At 42.9% G+C, this 20,901-nt stretch overlaps 1 protein-coding gene across 5 annotated transcripts in view; it reads left to right on the forward strand.

Moving 5' to 3' along the window:
• adprs (ADP-ribosylserine hydrolase) overlaps positions 1 to 20,901 on the forward strand; it is an 80,775-nt gene that overhangs the window by 45,759 nt on the left and 14,115 nt on the right. For 4 of the 5 annotated variants that reach the window (XM_068006558.1, XM_068006556.1, XM_068006557.1 and 1 more), the window contains 2 exons: positions 10,319 to 10,415; positions 17,190 to 17,397. In XM_068006558.1, the coding sequence (XP_067862659.1) occupies positions 10,348 to 10,415; positions 17,190 to 17,397 (276 nt within the window). In that variant the 5' untranslated portion in view covers positions 10,319 to 10,347. Of the gene's footprint in view, positions 1 to 7,476; positions 7,668 to 10,318; positions 10,416 to 17,189; positions 17,398 to 20,901 lie in introns of those variants that run through there. The other variant, XM_068006554.1, reaches the window with a different exon arrangement.

Here is a 20,901-nt window from a genome sequence, read left to right on the forward strand (position 1 = left end):
CAGCCCCGCACGTCAGCGCGGTACCCGGAAGTGGCCGGGATTTCGTCGCGATCCGGTCACGTGACCGGATATCGGGATTTTCGGGGCCGCCCCGCTGGGAACCCGCCGGAAACACGATCCCAAAATCGAGCCCCATTTGAATGTTTATTACAGTTGATTGATTCTCTTCCTGGATGTTTGTTAGCTCTCATTGCTTTTCTTAAAACAAAATTTTATGAGATTTTCAATAAGTAATACAACTTTCATAGAGTACAAAATATAATTGTAAAATTTATTACACCCATCCATACCTGTAAACTCCTTTTAATCCTGCCCCTGCACCAGCCTAGTCTGTTTCACATCTATTCCATCATTTCCTCATATTCTTTTTCAACTTCTTTAAGTATTTCTACCATAAACCATTGCCTAAACTTTTTTTATATCTAATCAGAAGCTTCTATGAACCCAACTCTTTTTCACCCTACTCCTGTTATCTCTAAGTTGTGAGGTGCTTCCTGTATTATGACTCTTAAACTGCCTCCCGCACCCACTCACAAGTACCATTGTAAATATTTATATGTCCTTTGTATGTCATTCATATTTAGCAATGTGCTTCATCACTGCTGTACATAGGGAAGGGTAAAAATATGGATTTTTCTGGAGAGCAGTTTTTAATTCCTTCTGTCAGCTGAATTGCTAACATGAATGGTCTGTTTTCTCCTTTATCTGTATGTGTTCCTTCCAGCCATAATTTCAAAAGCACCTATGTGCATCAAAAGCCACTTCCTTACCCAGCACTAATTCCAATTCACCCAGTACCTCTTCCCAAAGATTTCCCTAAGTGGTCTAGACAAATACACAGCATGTAGACATTATTGGTTCTCACATTGCTCTTCCCCCACTGGTCTTGCTTACATTAGTTGATTTTAGACAGATTATACCATGCGGACTCTCATCAATTATGTAGTTTTTAGATTTCTGAATGTTCGGACATATATTATGAATTTTTTATTCCATTACTCAAGTGAAGGCAACTTCTGTTAGGTTCTCATTGTGTTCAGAGATGGATTCTTCCTCACGTCTCCAGTATTGGGTGACACAAGCTGCTGTGAGGTACTCATTTGAAGCTGGGCTCTGCCACCTCCTTCACTTGGGAATCTAGAGAAATAGAAGAATATATTTTACAGTGCTTGCAGTAAGATACCCCTTGAAACATAGCTTCACATGACAAGAGACTGCAGTGTGTGAGGCTGAAATGCTGCAACGTATAGTTATTTGTGATGGAATGAATGAGTAAATAGGGAGCTACTGAATAAAAAGCAAAGGATATTCGCTCTCACTTTTCAGGATTTTTACCTATTTAGCCTAGATTTTGAGGTTCATTTATATTATGATGTTGCTATGAAATGAAACTTGGCTCACAAACCAGATTAGTTTGAGATAATTGGAAGCACCCACCATCTTGCAGAGATATTTGTACCTTGGGACATTTTTCTACATTAAAGGTGTTATTGGTAGAATGGTTTCCATCCATTGAGTACAGCAAGGTTCTTAGTTAAATAGGCAATTTAGCTCTCACATCAAGAGCGACGCAGGAGGTTTCTGATTGAAGTGGCAGTTTAGATTGGCACCTCAGCAACCCAATCCTCAACACAGAGAGTTCGGGGTCATCAGAGGTTAAGCTTTCCACTTTTTTGTAATTTTGCAGCAGGTTTTGAGTTTGCTAGAGTGAGAGTCAGAGAGCTCGCTCTTCTAAGTTAGTGCCAGTTAGCGATCAAGAGTGATATGGACCCACATCAAGGGTGAAGTTTGCGTGATTATTTTTGATGTTATGAGTATCAACAGGAAATAGACAAAACTCACCGTGAAATGATATTCTATTCATTCATGCATTTCATATAAAATAAACCATTTTCTTGGTTTACAATTGGCCTCTTCTCGGTGTTGATCAGTCTGTCTTCCAAAAGACAAGAGAAACATGTGGTAACATGTTCGAGCTCACAGTATGCAGTACACATATTGAGGGGTCATATTCTTATAGCCCCCGAGTCACGCTATCGTAAAACTAGATATTAGGCAGTAACGGCATAATCGTGATCGTCGGGTCTGCTTATGGGAGTGACCGTGACACTAAACTTGAGAGAATATCTAGTATGGATCCAAAATTTGTAATACTAACCATGAGCTTCACCAGGGCCACCAACGTACTCTCCCCCACTCCCTCCATGTTCAAAATCTCCATAGTTTTTTCCTCATGAGTCAGGGGTCACCACTTTGGTGGGGCTTGGTGTACCCCCTCCCCCCTGCTTCTATCTGCTTGCATTGTCTCTTGTTACGTGCAGCCATCTCCTACACACAAATACAATGGGGACATATGTTGAAAACAGGAGTGTGAGAGAAAATATGTGCCACCCAAGTGCACATGCCAGCACCTTCTGGGAGTGTGTAAATGTACAGTACTTGTGTTCCTTGTGCTGGATGCATACTTGGTGTCTGCCACATGTAATGGGCCACATAGTCAAATTTGATATGATGGCATTACACTGTCCCCAGGCACAACTTGAGTATTGAGAACGATGAACAGTTCCGGACTGCATTGTCCCTTTGTGGTGGTGCATCAAGTTTAGAGTGAAGTGCAAAGTAAAGAACATTTAAAAATCAAGCCACATGCTAGCATATTTACCTCATATTTACCTAGTGTAGCACAGCAAATTTCTTCTTCACTGCTCCCATGTGTTTACCACTGGTGAGACATTCACTCACAACTCACCTCCATTCATGCTGCTCTAGTATTATTTATTGCAGGATAGCTCTACCCTTAAAACAGCCAGCCTTCTCTGAATGACCTCTTAAAGCTGTGGCATTAAATAGGGCAGTTCTCCCTCTTGTCTACCTCAAAGCATTTTTCTCTCTTCATTGGAGTACAGCTTGAAGAATGAACAGCAGCCCTTTAAGAGCTGCTGGTATCATATAATCTGCCTGCTGACCCCAATCCAATCCTGTCATACTCTGATTGCTGGGAGTGGTAAATATTTATATAATGGACTTGCCTCACATTATAGTGCAAGGTCACAAGACATCACAAGCAGGCACATTAGCTGAAGAGCAGTGCTCCCAGCGCATCTGTGCCAAGATCGCATTATCTGACTAACATCTCTTGTACTAGGTTGAAGTTATCCTTGTCCCCAACATCTCCCGTTCACATTACATATTAAATGTTTGCACATCTTTATTGAAGAACTTTGGAAGACTGTGACCTTGGCGAGATTTACTGCTTTTTTTCTAATGTCTTCAATAACACTTTGAGTCACATTGCAAGCTGCTTGCCTGATGTCAGAATCCTAGTAGAATTTATGTAATGTGAATGCAACAATAGGATGAATCATAGGGTGCCTGAATGTCAGACTGTGACTCAGCAATATTTGACTAGTCATTACTCAGAATGCAATCAGCAAATTAAAACACACGCTTGCATTTTCTTAATTTGCTACTATCTAATTAACCTCCGCAGAAACTTGGCAAAATGTAAGGTCTGTTCACAACATCTGAGGCCATAGTCGCAACATAGCATCTATGGTATGCAGGTGTCCAGCTTGTTTTGGATTAAGTTGATACAAAGCTAAACTGTCTATGACATAGTATCTCATGTTGTTGGAAATTTTCCATAGATGCAAGGGAAAGATTTCCTCTGGGATTCCTTTCATAATACATGACACACAAACAATAAAGAATCCCAAATGGTATCTACCCCATCGTTTTCTTCTTTCAGGGACATTGTGCGGAAGATAGCATCCAAGGCAAGATCTTTCAAGAAATGGTTGATTTTAAAGCAGCTGATGGGGTGGAATTGTTCTTCGAAAAACTGGATCAACTGTGTATATTTTGTTTTGGAAACTGTGTTTGAGCATTTGCATGCTCTGTATGCCGAAAGAGGTTGCATTGTCTTGGAAAGGAATTGTATAAGACAAAGTCTAAAGGGCCACTTTTGTGGTATCTATCATGGCTGCATTTTTGTTATAATGTTTGGAATAGCTTGCTCGGTGCTATTAAGGGCAACTTTGTTTTTTATTTTGTACATTTTGGTGGATCTCTTATACTCAATGAGGGATGTAATTTGCTGAGGAATGGCATACTTTTCACCTTGTGCACCCAGACTCAGCATTAAGTAGAATATAGTCAGATGCAACCTCATCTGGTCTGTTTCAGCAACATGCCTCAGCCCTAACTTCAGGAAACACTGTGTATCATATCAAAGTTATTCTTTCAACTTTAAGTTTCAGTCATAAAGCTGAGGTTACCTATTTCGTGCTGTGAACCTATAACCACTTGGAACTGAGTTGCAGAATACTTGAACTCATTTCACATAGGAGCTTTGTATTTGACAGAGAGAATATTTTCATCCCATGATTCTGGGCTGGAAAGAAACTCAGGTACTGGAGAAAAAAGGACAGCGTGCCAACATGTCCCAATTACAGAATAATTTTAAAAATATGATCGAACATAAATTATTGGGAAAATGATGATAGACATCACAACTACTCCTATATTGGACACACCAAGCTTGCAAGATTATACAGTTCCTTTAAGTTCTAACTACTGTGCATTGGCTAATGCAGTTCAATAGGGCAATTTAAGAAAAAACTTTGTCCATGTTCCTGTCACCAAGCTGTCATGAATATAATGCTGAGTTAGTATTAGAACACTGTAATGTGAAAACACCTGTAGGTGAGCTATGTGGCAGTTATCTGTTTCAATCAAAGCATGAAGAGATGGAGCATAAAACGGGATAGGATTTATATTTATATTCATAGCTTTTTTGTGCTTTTATGTCCATCACTTTAAGTTTACACAATAAATCATGTCTATTAATTTCCTAGCAGAGCACCCTACTTTAGTACAACTCCTGTGATATGGCAACTTTCAACACAAATTATATGACAGAATTAATCTGCGAGATATATTGTCATGTGTCATCTTCCAGAGTGTGAGGAGGATTAATATGGTCACTGTAGAAATCCAGGGCCAGTGCTTGTGGGGTGGACGATATTTCCGTGGGGAGCGGGGTAACAACAAACCAGTAATTATTTAACATATCTGATATCTAAGATTCCAGATGGGCATATTTCTCACCTTTTATCTGTGTTTTGGCAACTAATGGTTATATTATCATGGGCCAGTACAATGTTGGCATGGAAACAAGTGCAGGTGATTTTGTTTTTACAGTAAAGCTTTTGCTATAAACTTCCAAAGGGCAAACTTATTTCAAAGGAATAAAATGCCTTTGTTTCATATCATTGACAGTAGATTTGTTATTATTGCTTATTGCTAAGAAACTTAGTGATACTTTGGGGATGATTTTAAGCTAGATTACTGGGTGGGAAACCCATGGGATTGGGTGGAACGTCATTTTTACTCCCCGCCCAATATTACAGACGAACAATGATGCTCAGGAAAAGACCCTCTGGTCCATCCAGCTTGTCTCACACAATCGTGATATCTTGTGAATCACAACATATATGCACTCCCCACCCCATGCCATGTGATCTCCTGGGAGAGGCAAAAAAAGACAAAAACCCCAGCCAATTTGGGGGAAAAATCTGGGAAATTCCTCTCCGACCCCTTTGGCGATCGAAGCTAGCCCAGGAGATCACTCTGGCCCAGAATTCTATGCATTACATTACCTACCTTTTGTCAGAGATGATCTCCGCCCCAGCCAGAAACAGGCCCAGCTCCTTACTCTTCATTCAGTGTAAAAGCAGTGTTGCACCCAATCGCGACAGTTTCCTGACGGGCGGGTTAGGTTAAAATTGCCCCCTGTAACTCTACAGCTAACAATAAAACATTAATTTTACATTTTCTAATCTAATTTTCTCCTCTCCTAAAGGCAGGAAGTTCTTGGCTGCTGAAAGAATTTGAAAAGTTTGTGAAAGATACGCAGACAGTGAAGTAAATGTTTTTTAGGCTGGTTCAAAAAAGTCATCAACTCACTGTGTTGCACAGATCCTATTTTGGGACATAGTCTGTCCCTGTTTTCATCTTTTTCCTTCCTGAGTCAGCATCCCTCCACTACCTAAATAATCAGGAATCAATCCAATTCATTTAAATACTTAAAACCATTAAGTATTTACTAGATAAATTATTTACAGCAATTACACACATGTTGCATACTCCTTTGAAATTTTCAAGAGGATCCTTGACTTTTTAACCATATATAGATTCTAAATTTACTCTGTCTGTACTTCTATTTACTACCTAATTATCACATGCATTCTTTCTTGGCGTTCTTCTGAATTATTTTAGTTGTACCTTTTCCCCTGGCACATGCATGGTGCAATAAATGAACACAGTATATCAATTATATCTGGCTGTCATACAGCAAACTTTATCTCCTAAGCTGAATCTCACTCAGGAGGCTGCTCTTGAAAATTTTGAGCCTTTCTTTGTTGCCTCCTTGCAATGCACAGCTCAGGCACATCTAGTGATAATAGCTGTGTCAATAGTGGTTTCTGCAGACAGTGCAGAGGAAACTGCCAGGTATCATCTCAGTGTACAGTGCCAACAATCCCAACATCTCCGAAACCCCAACCCTAAGCTCTAAACCCTACAACAACTTGTATTTATATAGTGCCTTTAACGTAGTAGGAAGTCCCACTTCACTGGAGCGATATCAAACAAAATCTGACACCAAGCCACATAAGGAGATACTAGGACAGGTGAGCAAAAGTTTGGTCAAAGAGGCAGGTTGTAAGGAGCATATTGAAGGAGGATAGATAGATGGGAACACTGATTGAAAAGGTAGAGTCAGAGCCAGAATTGGAGGAGCGCTGAGATCTCAGCAGTTTGTAGGGCTGGAGGAGGTTACAGATAGGGAAGGGAGAGGTCATGGATGGATTCGAAAACAAGGATGAGAATTTTAAAATCGAACCCAACTCCAACTTCGCGCGGTGTCAATAGCTCAATGCGGGGCGACTGCTGTGTCAATAGTCACTTCATTTCCAAGCTCCCTCAGTACAAGACTCTCATGTTACTCAGGATTTACTCTAATGAACCGCCAAAGAACATTCAAATAAGCTGGGCGCGCAAATTACGGCAAGCGCACCGCTAGTAGCCGCACATTATACCCTATGGAATTTAATTTCGGGGGAAGCAGATCACAAACCCCTTCAAATATAAGGAGCTGATTGTGTTTCATTGGTGCGTGTCCCGTTTTTTAAATTGCAGTCGGGATGTCTCGCTGCTCTCTCTCGGACCTTAACCGAATTTTATTCAAATCGCTCCAACATTCGCATCTCGCTCCACACCCCCGACAGGCATCAGAAGGGGATTGGCCGGTTTATTTTGTCCTTCCTACAGATCTGATTGGATAATTTCTCAACCCAATCTCTGATTGGCTATTAGTTCACTGTGCCGTCTCTCTGTGCTTTGTGACTGGACGTTCCCTCCGCCAGTCAGCGCTCCCCTCCCTTCCCCCCCCCCCCCACCCCTCCCTCCCCTGTTTTACTCGGTAGCAAAGATGTCGGCGGCGAGCAGGGTCCTAACTCCGCCAAGCCTCTCCCGTTTTCGCGGGGCGATGGCCGGGGCGCTGTTGGGGGACTGTGTTGGTGGGGAGTTCGAGGGGAAAGAGGTAGTGAGAGTGCAGGACGTGATTGAAGCCGTTCGCACCCTGGAGGAGGAGAGGCAGGAAGAAGGTAATGGCAGGAGCGCACGCACGCATTGATGGGGCAGTGGAGGCAGAGCACCAAGTGTACGTCAGCACGTAATATGGGCTCCTGGTGCTAAAACTCCTTGTGGAAGCACATCCACTCTTAAAACAAATCGCTGTGTAACAACTATGAATATTTGGCTCATTGTGATTCCCATTTTTTTTACTCCAATGTTTTTCTCATTGGCTGTCATTCCATTTGATGTGCAAAGGTTGGCAGGTATACCTATTGGCATCATAAAAGTTGCTGACCGATAGAACATTGATAGGTTTTGTGTGAAGTTTAATTTGGATTGTCACTGTTTATTCAAAAGCAAAGTACTGTGGATGCTGGAAATCTGAAATAAAAACAGAAAATGCTGGAAAAGCTCAGCAAGTCAGGCAGCATCTGTGGAGAAAGAAACAGCGATAAGGTTTCAGGTCGAAGAGCTTTTGTCAGAACTGGAAGATGTTAAGAGTTAAAAGCTTTAGAGCAAGTATAGAGCCAGGGAAAGGGAAGGGGAAGAAAGAACAAAAGGGAAGGTCTGCGATAGGGCAGAGGGCATGAGTGATTAAATGACAAAAGGGATAATGGTGCAAGGCAAGGAAGATGATAATGGGACAGGTTAAGAAACAAAAGATTGATCAGGAGTTGCTGTAAATGGCAGCAGCTGAACCATTACCAGCACTAGCTGACTGAAAAAATGGGAGCAGAGGTTATGATCTGAAGTTATTGAAATCAATGTTGAGTCCGGAAGGTTGTAAAGTGCCTAAATGAAAGATGAGGTGCTGTTCCTCAAGCTTACGTTGAGCTTCATTGGAACAGTGTAAGAACCTGAGGACAGAGAAGTCAGAGTAGGAGTGGGAAGGGGAATTGAAATGGCAAGCGACCGGCAGGTCAGGGTCACGCTTGCGGACAGAGCAGAGGTGTTCAGCAAAGCGGTCGCCCAGTCTGTAGAGGAGACCGCATTGTGTGCGGTTTTGTTTTGTCGTCTGGTACTGTTTAGTTTTGGACTGAACGGTCCAATTTTTGAGAAGTGTGTCAAGAGAATTTCTACAATGGAAATTGGTCACAGCCCTTTTAGGAAATCTGTTTTTTTCTATTCACTACTGTGCCTTATGCTGAAGAATGGTATCGATTGAATTTTCATCAGAAAAGGAAGCATTAGAATTCAAACCATGGTCTATTCCCTGCCTTGCCTCTAGTCTGCCCTCTGTATTAGGACTTGGAAAAGGTAGAAGCTTTAAGCTTAATAAATGTGAATGAATATTCTGTCCATTTGATGTGCAAAGCTTTGGCATGTTGATTGGAAAATATGTAAATATTACATATGTCCATAGCAGCTTATTATCTCTCTGAAGGAACAGCTTCAACTTTTTTTTAAGGCTACGCCCACTTTACAGGTGTGGAAAAACAAATGGTACACTTTTTTCAAAAAAAGTGGTAAATTGCCTGAAGATGTCAGCGTATATGAGCTTGAGGCCCTACTTGTATAATTTCAATGTTGGCAATGACCAGCATTGTTCCAAACAGTGTGTGCATCTACAGATAGGCTAGTGGGGGACAACTGTTCAATAAAAATTTTTATGAATGATGTCAGGATGAGGCAGTAATGTTTAAATGGGAAGAAAGGTCTAAGATGAGTACTTCAGTTCAAAGTACTCCCAGCTTTTAGCATAGAAAATAAGATAAACCATATTGAAAAGTGACTGCCAGTTTAGTGGCAAATTGGCATGCAGTTTTGCACTTTGGACCTGTACCCAGTAAGAACTAGTTCAAGATTGCCTAAACTAATTTCATGTTTGACTTTTACAGCTGCCACAAAAAGGAAACTTTCATTCTGGTTTGGTAATAAATCCAGCTCGCAATGCTAATCCTCTATGCCATCAGTTTTTAAACTCTTCAGAAAGAGTTACCAGTAGTGATCATTGAAAATTAGATATGCCAGTGATAGATATCTTGTGTGGAAGTGCATTTCACCAGCAGGGATTGTGGAAATTAGGACAGATTTACTGTATTTCTTATACCAAGCGTGTATCCAAAAATGAAGGTAACACATGACATATGGTCAGAAGATATATTTTGAGAATTATGCAAGACAGTATAATTTCAAATTGATGTCAAAGAATCCTTCCTTGAGGCACTGTAGTGTTGGATACAATTGAAAGCTGATTAACAGTTAATGGATTTTGACTTATGGTTGCATTGGTAAGATTATGCAGATTAGAGTACATGAGGACTCAGGCCAAACTTTTAAATTTTAATGTACCAGTTTGCAGAGCAGGTTGTTGCACTGTTGGAATTCTTTGTAATCATACTGCATGGGGGGTGGTGCTGAGGGGATGGGAGAGGAGGGGTGAGGGGGTGGGGTGGGTGAAGAGCCAACAATGTGATATAGTAAATAATGGAATGGTTTCTAGCCATTGGGCCTGTAACCTTAGAAGCCATGTTAACCAGCAGTTAGACAAATCACATTTTAAACTTGCATGGATGCTTCAGGTCCTACTTGCCATTTTATGGATGTGGTAGACATTTTGGCTCGTGGCCATATACCAGCTGCTGCTGTACGCTGAGGCTAGAGTTATATCCATGTTATTTCCTATGTCTTTGGTTTCTCACAGCTAGTTCCTTCTTCAAACGCTGAATTTATTTTTCAGGTTCATTAGTGTATTCGGATGATACAGCAATGACCAGGTGTGTGGCACAGTCACTGATAACCAAACAAGACTTTGATGAATTGGATATGGCGAAGAGGTAATGAACGACTGTATCTAAAGGGATAAAATACTGTACTGTGAAGATCCTGTTAAATTATACTGTGGCACAGTGTTCTGTCTTAAACCCCAAAAGTCGTTGTAAAAATGCTAAACTCATAGCTAACTTCCCTATCAGTGTCTGTATGATATATTGCATATGGATCTGTTGCAGTTGCTGTGACATTGTGATCTTTGAAGTATATATTCTCTAATCTGGAATAGAGCTGAAAACATTGTGAGGGAAAGACATTTTGTCTCAGAAGAAAGTAATTTTTGTCTTTTCAAATCACATCTATCTGCAGTAACTTTGTGTTTCCGTGTCATACAGCCAAGTACACTGCTGTATATTTTGCTGACATTGCAATGTTGGTACTGCGACCAGATCCTTTCCACAACCCTCCGAGATCTCTGCACTCCTTCAATTCTGGCATCTTGCTCATCCCCTATTGTTCATTTATAACAGTAAAAGGAAGGGCTTTGTTATCATTTCTACATTATAATAGACTGAAGTTACTATGTTACACTTCCTCGAGGGCGTGACTACCTCCTTTAAGGTATTTTCTGGTCTTATCCATTCTTGGATTTCCTATGATGCTGGATAAGGATGGGCCACCTGTACCCAGATCCCTGGAAGCTGCTCTGAAAGCACTCACCTGTAATCTTTAGAGGACTATCTCCTTCAGTTTGTTTTCTCTTCCTAAAGCACACTACAACAGCAGGAAAACTTGCATTGTTATAGTGCCTTTACTGTAGTAGACAATCCAAGGTTATTCAGTGGGTGGGAGAGGAGAGGACAGAGAACACTGAGCAGTATAAGAAGAATTGAGCCAAAAGCAAAATACTGCAGATGCTGGCAATCTGAAATAAAAACAGAAAATGCTGGAAATACTCAGCAAGTCAGGGAGCATCTGTGAAGAAAGATATAGAGTTAGCCCTCATTAGAAGAATTGGAGAAGAGTGACAGAATAAGGATTTTGCACGGCTGAGCATTTGGAGGATTGAAAACATAAACTTGCATCCCACTGCTCTGCAGAGCAGGACTTTGCATTTGAAAGTATTGATTGAAAGTTGCTATTTTAGGTAACAACCACAAACTAGAGATATGACAATAGGCACTGTACCTCCCATTATTCTTTGTGTTCTCTCTTCCAACCCCTCCCTCAATTTTTCAGATTTTAAAATAATGGAAAACAAGTATTTACACTCTTAACCAGTAAAAGATCGTGAATAAGTGAATTTTTTAATACTTTTTTTGGGAGGAAAATTGAGGGATGGATTCAATGATTTTCCCCTTTACTTGATTTTACATTTGGAATAAAGATCCATTAGAATATAAAAATAAAACTGGATGTTGAGTCTGCATATACACATTGCTTTCGGTGCTCTCTCATAGAGAAACCATGTAAAACACTCCTTCTGTAAAAGACCCCTGGCTATAGCCTACTTTTTGTATGGCTTAGAACTAGGTTGTAGTGTCCTTATTTAGGCAATGATTAAGTACTGTACATGGAGCATATTGCATAGCAGATAGTTGGTGATTTATATAATACAAGCAAGGGTAACCTAATAACTGACTTATACAGGTCATTCTGATGGCTGTATTGCAAAGCCGTCAACTGTCTCCTGTACAGTATTCTGTTTCTACTACATTTGGTAGAAATCTCTTTAAAAGATTACTTATAATTTCACTCAGTTATATAATTTTTTAAAAAGCAAATGAATTTTTTAATGACCAGGTAAAATAACACCCCAAAATGATTAATGTATTCTTCCGTTCCCCTCACATCTCTGTTGAAATACTCATGATTTATTGTCTCCTCCCCAAGATCTAATTCGACTACCTTACTGATAGGCCCTCTCTTCTCTCTTCCCTCAGTCTCTGCACTTTGACTTTTCGTTCTCAGTGATTTCAACCTTCATCTGAACTCTCCTAGCCTCCTCTCTGACCTTACTGCCCTCCTGTCTTCAGTTAAACTCATCCTGCATATAAACTCCCCCACCAATATCTCTCATGAACATTCTTCACCCAAGGTCTGAGCACTAACAAGGAACTACAGACTACTTATTTGTCTCCTTTGCCACCACATCATCCAGTCCTCCCTCAGTCACACTTTTTTTCACAAAACTCTTGTGGATAAAACTCTCCCTCGACTTCCTCACAAACTTACTCTCAAATTCCCAACTCCGTCACTTGTGTCTGTCTTCAAGACACTTGTACCCAGCTTGTCAATCGCTGTCTTTCCCTCCCAACCCCACATCGATCCCCTGATAAAGTTCCTATCTTCGATCTCTCAGGACAGAGCATGTAGTTTAGTCATTAGATCTAGGGATGGGCAATAAATGCCGGCCTCGCCAGCGACGCCCTCATCCCATGAACGAATAAAAAAAATCTAACTGTTTGCTGTTTCAGCCAAAACTGCCTATTATTCCAGGATATTCTTGGAGAATAGAGACAACCCGAGGCTCTTACCCTTAATCCCCTCCCACTTGACACCTGTTCCTGGCCCCTATGCCAGATGACAACTTCAATTGTCCCCTTTTCACAGGCACTGGCCACCTCCCATTCAAAACTGCCATCATCACCCCCTCAAAAAAAAACTCATCCTTGACCCACTTGTCCTTTCCAACTACTGCTGGTTTGACGTCAGTTGCTCCCTTAAGCAGTCTGGGTGACTTTTATTGAAGTTGATTCGCACTGCCCCATGTCTACTAAATCACGTGAGTGTAGCCAGAGAAGAAGGACTGCTTGCTTTACAACGTGCTGAGACATGAAGAGTAGCCATCTAGTGCTGCAATGTTTGATTACAGCAGGATACCACGTTTGTGTGAATAGCCTGGACAAAAGGATAAAGCCTGGTTTTGAGTGGAGTGATGGGATGAAAATCTCTGCAAACTGCCAGGGTCCCATGAGAACTGAATTTGTGCCATGTTAGCAGAGTTTCTAGTGAGTACGGTTCCACAGTATAAAACTACTCCATTTAATTAGTCACAAATAGACATTTGTACCCCATTTATATTATGGGACTGCTTTCCGTAATATAAACTGGTTCTCTTGTTGCTGAGCTCGAGCTAAGTGCATGTCATGGTGTAAGCTGGTAACAGAATGATGTGTGAACAGAGTAAGAACTTCTAAAATGGAAATTTGGTGAGAGGAGAAATTGGGTGCAGAGGTGGAAGGAGGTGCTAAATAGACTTATAAGCTAAAGTCGAACAAACCAAACCTAAAAATGTCAATACAGCAAGGGACAGTGGTGTCATTTCTGCAAGATGTGGGAGTTTGTAGGGCAAACATGTCTGGGAAGTATCACTAACTCCCATTGCTGGAGCTCAAAATCTCAGAATTTAAGGAGATGGAGATTGTCTGACACATTAGGGAGGGAGAGCAGTTTTTGGAACTTGAGTTTGAGAGGATAGTCACACCCATGAGAAAAGGAGTGGAGGAGGAAAGATGGGTGGCTATCTTAGGGTAAAGGAAAGCAGGAAGGAAAGTTAGAACAGGAATGTCCAGAGCAAGTAAGGCTTGCAAAAAGATTTGAAGCTTTTGCTTTCTGTGGGGGAAAATTAGGACTCTGGGCAGGGCCATCAAATAAGTCCTGCAAAATGAATTTAGGAGATTAGGAAAGGAGATTAGGAAACCAGCTCAGGAGCAGGATTTCACAGGCGGTAATCTCAGGATTCCTTCCCCAGCCATGTGCTATAATAGAAAAGGACAGGAAGATTAGGGAAATCAATGCATAGCTAAGAGTGTGGTGTTGGGAAAAGATATCCCATCTTGGGCAATGACACTGGTTCTGGAACAGATGGGAGCTATTCTTCAAGGTTAGGTTACATCTGAACAGGGAGGGTGCTAATGTACCATTAAAATGGTTAAACAAATAGGAAAGTGATGGTACGGTAGCATAGTGGTTATGTTACTCGACTAGTAATCCAGAGGCCTGGACTAATAATCCGGAGTCATGAGTTCAAATCCCGCCACGGCAGCTGGGGAATTTAAATTCAATTAATTAAATTCAATTAATTAAATAAAATCCGGAATTAAAATACTAGTAATGTCCTTTAGGGAAGGAAACCTGCTGTCCTTACCCGGCCTGGCCTATATGTAACTCCAACATTAACTCTGGACCCCATGAAATCTCGTGGCATCAGGTCAAACATGGGCAAGGAAACCTCCTGCTGATTACCACCTACCGCCCTCCCTCAGCTGATGAATCAGTCCTCCTCCATGTTGAACACCACTTGGAGGAAGCACTGAGGGTAGCAAGGGCACAGAATGTACTCTGGGTGGGGGACTTCAATGTCCATCGCCAAGAGTGGCTCGGTAGCACCACTACTGACCAAGCTGGCTGAGTCCTGAAGGACATAGCTGCCAGACTGGGCCTGTGGCATGTGGCGAGCGAACCAACACGAGGGAAAAACTTGACCTCACCAATCTACCTGTCGCAAATGCATCTGGCCATGACAGTATTGGTAAGAGAGACCACCGCACAGTCCTCGTGGAGACGAAGCCCTGTCTTCGCACTGAGGACACCATCCAATGTGTTGTGTGGCACTATCACTGTGCTAAATGGGAAAGTTTCAGAACAGATCTAGCAGCTCAAAACTGGGCATCCATGAGGCGCTGTGGGCCATCAGCAGCAGCAGCAGAATTGTATTCCAGCACAATCTGTAACCTCGTGGCCCGGCATATTCCTCACTCTACCATTACCAACAAGCCAGGGGATCAACCCTGGTTCAATGAGGAGTGTAGAAGAGCATACCAGGAGCAGCACCAGGCGTACCTAAAAATGAGGTACCAACCTGGTGAAGCTACAACTCAGGACTATATGCATGCTAAACAGCCTCCTCCCGATATCCCCACCATCACAGAAACCAGTCTTCAGCCAATTCGATTCACTCCACGTGATATCAAGAAATGGCTGAGTGCACTGGATGCAGCAAAGGCTATGGGCCCCGACAACATCCCGGCTGTAGTGCTGAAGACTTGTGCTCCAGAACTAGCTGCGTCTCTCGCCAAGATGTTCCAGTACAGCTACACCACTGGCATCTACCCGACAACGTGGAAAATTGCCCAGGTATGTCCTGTCCACAAAAAGCAGGACAAATCCAATCCGGCCAATTACCGCCTCATCAGTCTACTCTCAATCATCAGCAAAGTGATGGAAGGTGTCGTCGACAGTGCTATCATGCGGCATTTACTCACCAATAACCTGCTCACCGATGCTTAGTTTGGGTTCCGCCAGGACCACTCGGCTCCAGACCTTATTACAGCCTTGGTCCAAACGTGGACAAAAGAGCTGAATTCCAGAGGTGAGGTGGGAGTGACTGCCCTTGACATCAAGGCAGCATTTGACTGAGTGTGGCACCAAGGAGCCCAAGTAAAATTGAAGTCAATGGGAATCCGGGGGAAAAGTCTCCAGTGGCTGGAGTCATATCTATCACAAAGGAAGATGGTAGTGGTTGTTGGAGGCCAATCATCTCAGTCCCAGGGCATTGCTGCAGGAGTTCCTCAGGGCAGTGTCCTAGGCCCAACCATCTTCAGCTGCTTCATCAATGACCTTCCCTCCATTATAAGGTCAGAAATGGGGATGTTTGCTGATGATTGCACAGTGTTCAGTTCCATTCGCAACCCGTCAAATAATGAAGCAGTCCGAGCCCGCATGCATCAAGATCTGGACAACATCCAGGCTTGGGCTCATAAGTGGCAAGTAACATTTGCGGCAGACAAGTGCCAAGCAATGACCATCTCCAACAAGAGAAAGTCTAACCACCTCCCCTTGACATTCAACGGCATTACCATCACCAAATCCCCCATCATCAACATCCTGGGGGTCACCATTGACCAGAAACTTAACTGGACCAGCCATATAAATACTGTGGCTACAAGAGCAGGTCAGAGGCTGGGTATTCTGCGGCGAGTGACTCACCTGACTCCCCAAAGCCTTTCCAAAATCTACAAGGCACAAGTCAGGAGTGTGACGGAATACTCTCCACTTGCCTGGATGAGTGCAATTCCAACAACACTCAAGAAGCTCAACACCATCCAGGACAAAGCAACCCGTTTGATTGGCACCCCATCCACCACCCTAAACATTCACTCCCTTCAACACCGGCGCCCAGTGGCTGCAGTGTGTACCATCCACAGGATGCACTGCAGCAACTCACCAAGGCTTCTTCAACAGCACCTCCCAAACCCGTGACCTCTACCACCTAGAAGGACAAGGGCAGATACTAATTGGTCATTATGGCTACAATCTTCCCACTGATGGGGCATGTTCCACATAAGTCAGCAATAACAAAAGTGGATTTCTGGTCTGTATGGATGGGTTAAGTGGTCAGTCTAACTGTAGCTAAATGAAAAATGGAGCCAACAAAAGTACTTGTGGAATCTGTTTATCTTTTTCAATCCTGGTACCTAGGGCAATCTACTCCCAAGAAAAGTTTTGGTTTCTACTGACAGTTACAGGGTTGCCTTTGGCTAACCTCCTGTCTGAGGTAACCTTATAAGGTAAATGCCACTCAGGCTACAACATCTAGATGGAGCGTTACTGTTTATTTGGGTGCAGCGTAAACTGATGTGACCAAACTGAGACAGGTGTTCCGTTTCCAGTGTTGGTATCCCTCACCTAGATGAGATGAAAAACAGTTTGCGTTTTGTTTCTGCTAATAATTTTCAAATACACAGCTGCTTGATTTTAGTAATCTGTGTCTGACACCATTTTTTGTTGGAACCAGCAAAGATGGTATGATTTTTTTTTTCCTTTTATCCTCCTAGGTTTGCTGAGGAATACAAAAAAGAGCCAAACCGTGGGTATGGAAGTGGTGCAATTCGTGTATTTAAGAAACTTCTAAGCCCAAACTGTAACGACGTGTTTAAACCGGCAAGGGAACAGTTTAAGGGAAAGGGTTCCTACGGAAATGGAGGTGCCATGAGGATTGCCCCTATTGCACTGGCTTATCCAGATGTTCAGGATGTTAAAAAGGTCAGATTGATGGAGCTTACGTAATTTACTTTTGTTCAAGTAAGACAGTTTTATTATTGTTTTTGCTTTCTGTTCCTTCTCCACACCTTTTGCATCAATGGTCTATCCTCCTTGGGCAGAAAAAATAATTCATCACAAACATTTTTATGATCATTGTTCCTCTATCACCACTGGACACTCTTTATTCCCACACTTCCCCCCCCCCCCCCCCCCCAAAAAAAAAACCCTAGGGGTGGGGGGGGGGGGGAAAAGGCCTTGTGTGTTTACTTTGCCACTATGCTTTTGTCTTTGCTTATCATTGGTAAACTTCTAATCTAGTCAATAAGCCCATAATATGTAATAAAAACAGAAGATGCTGGAAATACGCAGCAGGTAAGGTTGTATCTGTGGCGGGAGAACAGAGTTAAGGTTTCAGGTTGATGACCTTTTGTCAGAACTGGAAGAATTAAAGATTTAACAGTTTTTAAGCAAGTACGGAGCCAAGGAAGGGGTGGGAGGGAATGTCTGTGCTAGGGTGGAGGGCTGGAGTGATTAAATTATAAAAGGGATGATGGTGCAAGGCAAAGGGACAAGTAAAGAAACAAAAGATGAGTCCAGGGGAGCTGCAAATGGCAACAGCAGAACCATTACCAGCAGTAGCTGTCCGAAAAAATGGGCGTAGTGGTTATTATCTGAAGTTATTGAAATCATTGTTGAGTCCAGAAGGTTGTAAAGTGCTAATCGAAAGATGAGATGCTGTTCCTCCAGCTTCCGTTGAGCTTCATTGGAACAGTGTAGGAGACCGAGGACAGAGAGGTCAGAGTGGGAGTGAGACGGAGAATTAAAATGGCAAGGTCAGGGTCACGCTTGCAATCTCTGTTTGGTCTCCCAAATGTAGAGGAGAACGCATCATGAGCAGCGAATACATAATTTTAAATTGAAAGAAGTACAAGTAAATTGATGTTTCAGCTGGAAGGAGTGTTTGGGGCCCTGGATGATGGGAAGGGAGGAGGTGAAAGGACAGGTGTTGCATCTCCTGCGCTTGCACGGGAAGGTGCTGTGGAAAGGAGAACGGGTGTTGGGGATGGGGAAGATGATTAAGGACCACGGTGTCACGGAGGGAACGGTCCCTTCAGAATGCTGCAAGGGGAGGGGAAGATGTGTTTGGTGGTGGGATTGCGCTGGAGTTGGTGAAAATGGCAAAGGGTGATCCATTGAATGTGGAGGCTGGTGGGGTGGAAGTTGAGGACAGGGGGGATCCTATCATGGTTCTGGGAGGGAGGGGAAGGGGTGAAGGCAGAAGCACGGGAAACAGGTCGGCCACAGTGGAGGGGAATCCTTAGTTGAGGAAAAAGGAAGACATATTGGAAGCACTGGTATGGAACAGATGCAACGAAGAAACTGGGCGAATGGAATCGAGCCCTTACAGTGGGGAGAGAGGAAGTGTAATCAAGGTAGCTGTGGAAGTCGTTGGGCTTATAGTAGATATTGGTTGACTGCCTATCCCCAGAAATGGAGATAGAGAAGTCAAGGAAGGGACTGGAAGAGTCGGAGATGGACCATGCGAAGGCAAGGGAGGGGTGGAAATTGGAAGCAAAGTTGATGAAATTTTCCTGTTCAGGGCAGGAGCAGGAAGTGGCACCGATACAGTCATCAATGTACCAGAAAAAGAGGGGAGGGAGGGGACCTGAGTTGTACTGGAATAAAGAATGTTCCACATATCCCAGGAAAAGGCAGGCATAGCTGGGACCCATACGGGTTCCCATAGCGACACCTTTTAATCGGGAGGAAGTGAGTGGAGTCAAAGGAGAAGTTGTTCAATGAGAAATTCAGCCAGGAGGAGGAGGAGGAGGAGGTTGGTGGTGGATGGTGACTGGTTGGGCCTCCATTCAAGGAAGAAGCGAGGGCCTGTAGGCCGTTCTGGTGGGGGTTGGAGGTTGAGAGGGACTGGATGTCCACAGTGAAAAGGAGACTGCTAGGGCCAGGAAACCAGAAACTATTAAAGTGGCGGAGGGCATCGGAAGAGTCACGAATGTAGGCCGGAAGAGACTTGTCAAGGGGAGAAAAAATAGTCGCGATGGGAAGAAATAAGATCCATGGGGCAAGAACAGGCTGAAAGGATGGGTCTACTCGGGCAGTCCTGTTTGTGGATCTTGGGCAGGAGGTAGAAGCGGGTTGTGCGTAGTTGGCGGACTATGAGGTTGAAGGCCTTTGGCGGCAGGCTGGAGGGGGGAGGAGATCTCCAGAGGAGATGAGGTCAGTGACGGTCTGGGAAGCTATGCCTTGATGTTCGGAAGTGGTGTCATGGTCCAGGAAGAGGTAGGAGGAGGTGTTGGTGAGTTGGCGTTCAGTCTCTGCAAGTTAGAGGTCTGTTTGACAAACAACGGCACCGCCCTTGGTCAGCAGGTTTAATGACAATGTCAGGGTTGGACCTGAGAGAACGGAGTGCTGCAAGTTCAGAGGGAGGTAGGTTAGAGTAAGCAATGGGGGTAGAGAAATTGAGACGGCCGATAGGAACTGCCAGCATGATAATGAAAAGATCGAGAGGGTAAGAGGCCTGAGGGAGGGATCCAAGTGGAACGAAAATTCTGAAGATAGGAGAGAGGGTCTGTTGTGCGGGGTGAAGACTCCTGGCCAAAGAAGTGGGTGCAGAGGCAAAGGTGACGGAAGAAGATCTCAAGATCGAGCCCATAATATGTAATGGGATTGACAAAATGATGGAAGTCATGTGTGATAGGGTGGCAGCCGCAGGAAAGGAATGAAGCTCCTGTGGCTGGCCTTTATAATTAATCTTGTGCTAATTTTACATTTATGTTTTTGTTCACCTGCCAGAGTTTATCTATACTAGTGGATCTCCTGCGGCATTTCTTATGGTAAGTTAGATGGTACTCTGTTTTGAGTACAGGAGCATTATTTCATGTAATGCCCAAAGTACTATTGTAAGATGGAGCTTTCAGCTCTTAAGTCCTAATTGCTGTTAAGTAAGCATTACCTTGAAACCTGAAAGTGAAAAACACCTTCAAGTCGACTAATTGCCGATTGGAAGGTACTTTGAACTTTCATGTTCTAGATCGATGGCTTTTTTTTAAAATTTGAAAGCCATTTTTCCTCTGTAACGAAGTGTGACATCTGGATGTGAGCCATACACTATACTTTTATTTATGTATTAGTGGACTTCGTGTGTCATTGCTCATAGTGAGTGAGAGATTGTGCTGTTGCATTGGGTAGAGGGTGTGGGGAGGGGAGCATATCTCCAGTTAAGAGTCTGGAAAGTTTGTAGGAAATTTCCCCATAGACAGTGAAGTAAGTATTTTGGATTGGTTCCTGAAAAATTAAATAAAAATAGTGGTTTCTTTAATTACTGCGGGTAGATAATTCTGTTTATATGATCAATCACTGATTTTGACTTCAATGTGAACAGATAACGGGGAACTACTATAAAAATATAGAATACATCACAAAATATAATGTTTCTACTTTGAAATTGTCACAGGTAACATGTTGCAAAGAAGTCCTTGCATAAGA

Source organism: Heptranchias perlo, chromosome 26 (genome assembly GCF_035084215.1).
Source record: "Heptranchias perlo isolate sHepPer1 chromosome 26, sHepPer1.hap1, whole genome shotgun sequence".
Lineage (NCBI taxonomy): Eukaryota > Metazoa > Chordata > Chondrichthyes > Hexanchiformes > Hexanchidae > Heptranchias > Heptranchias perlo.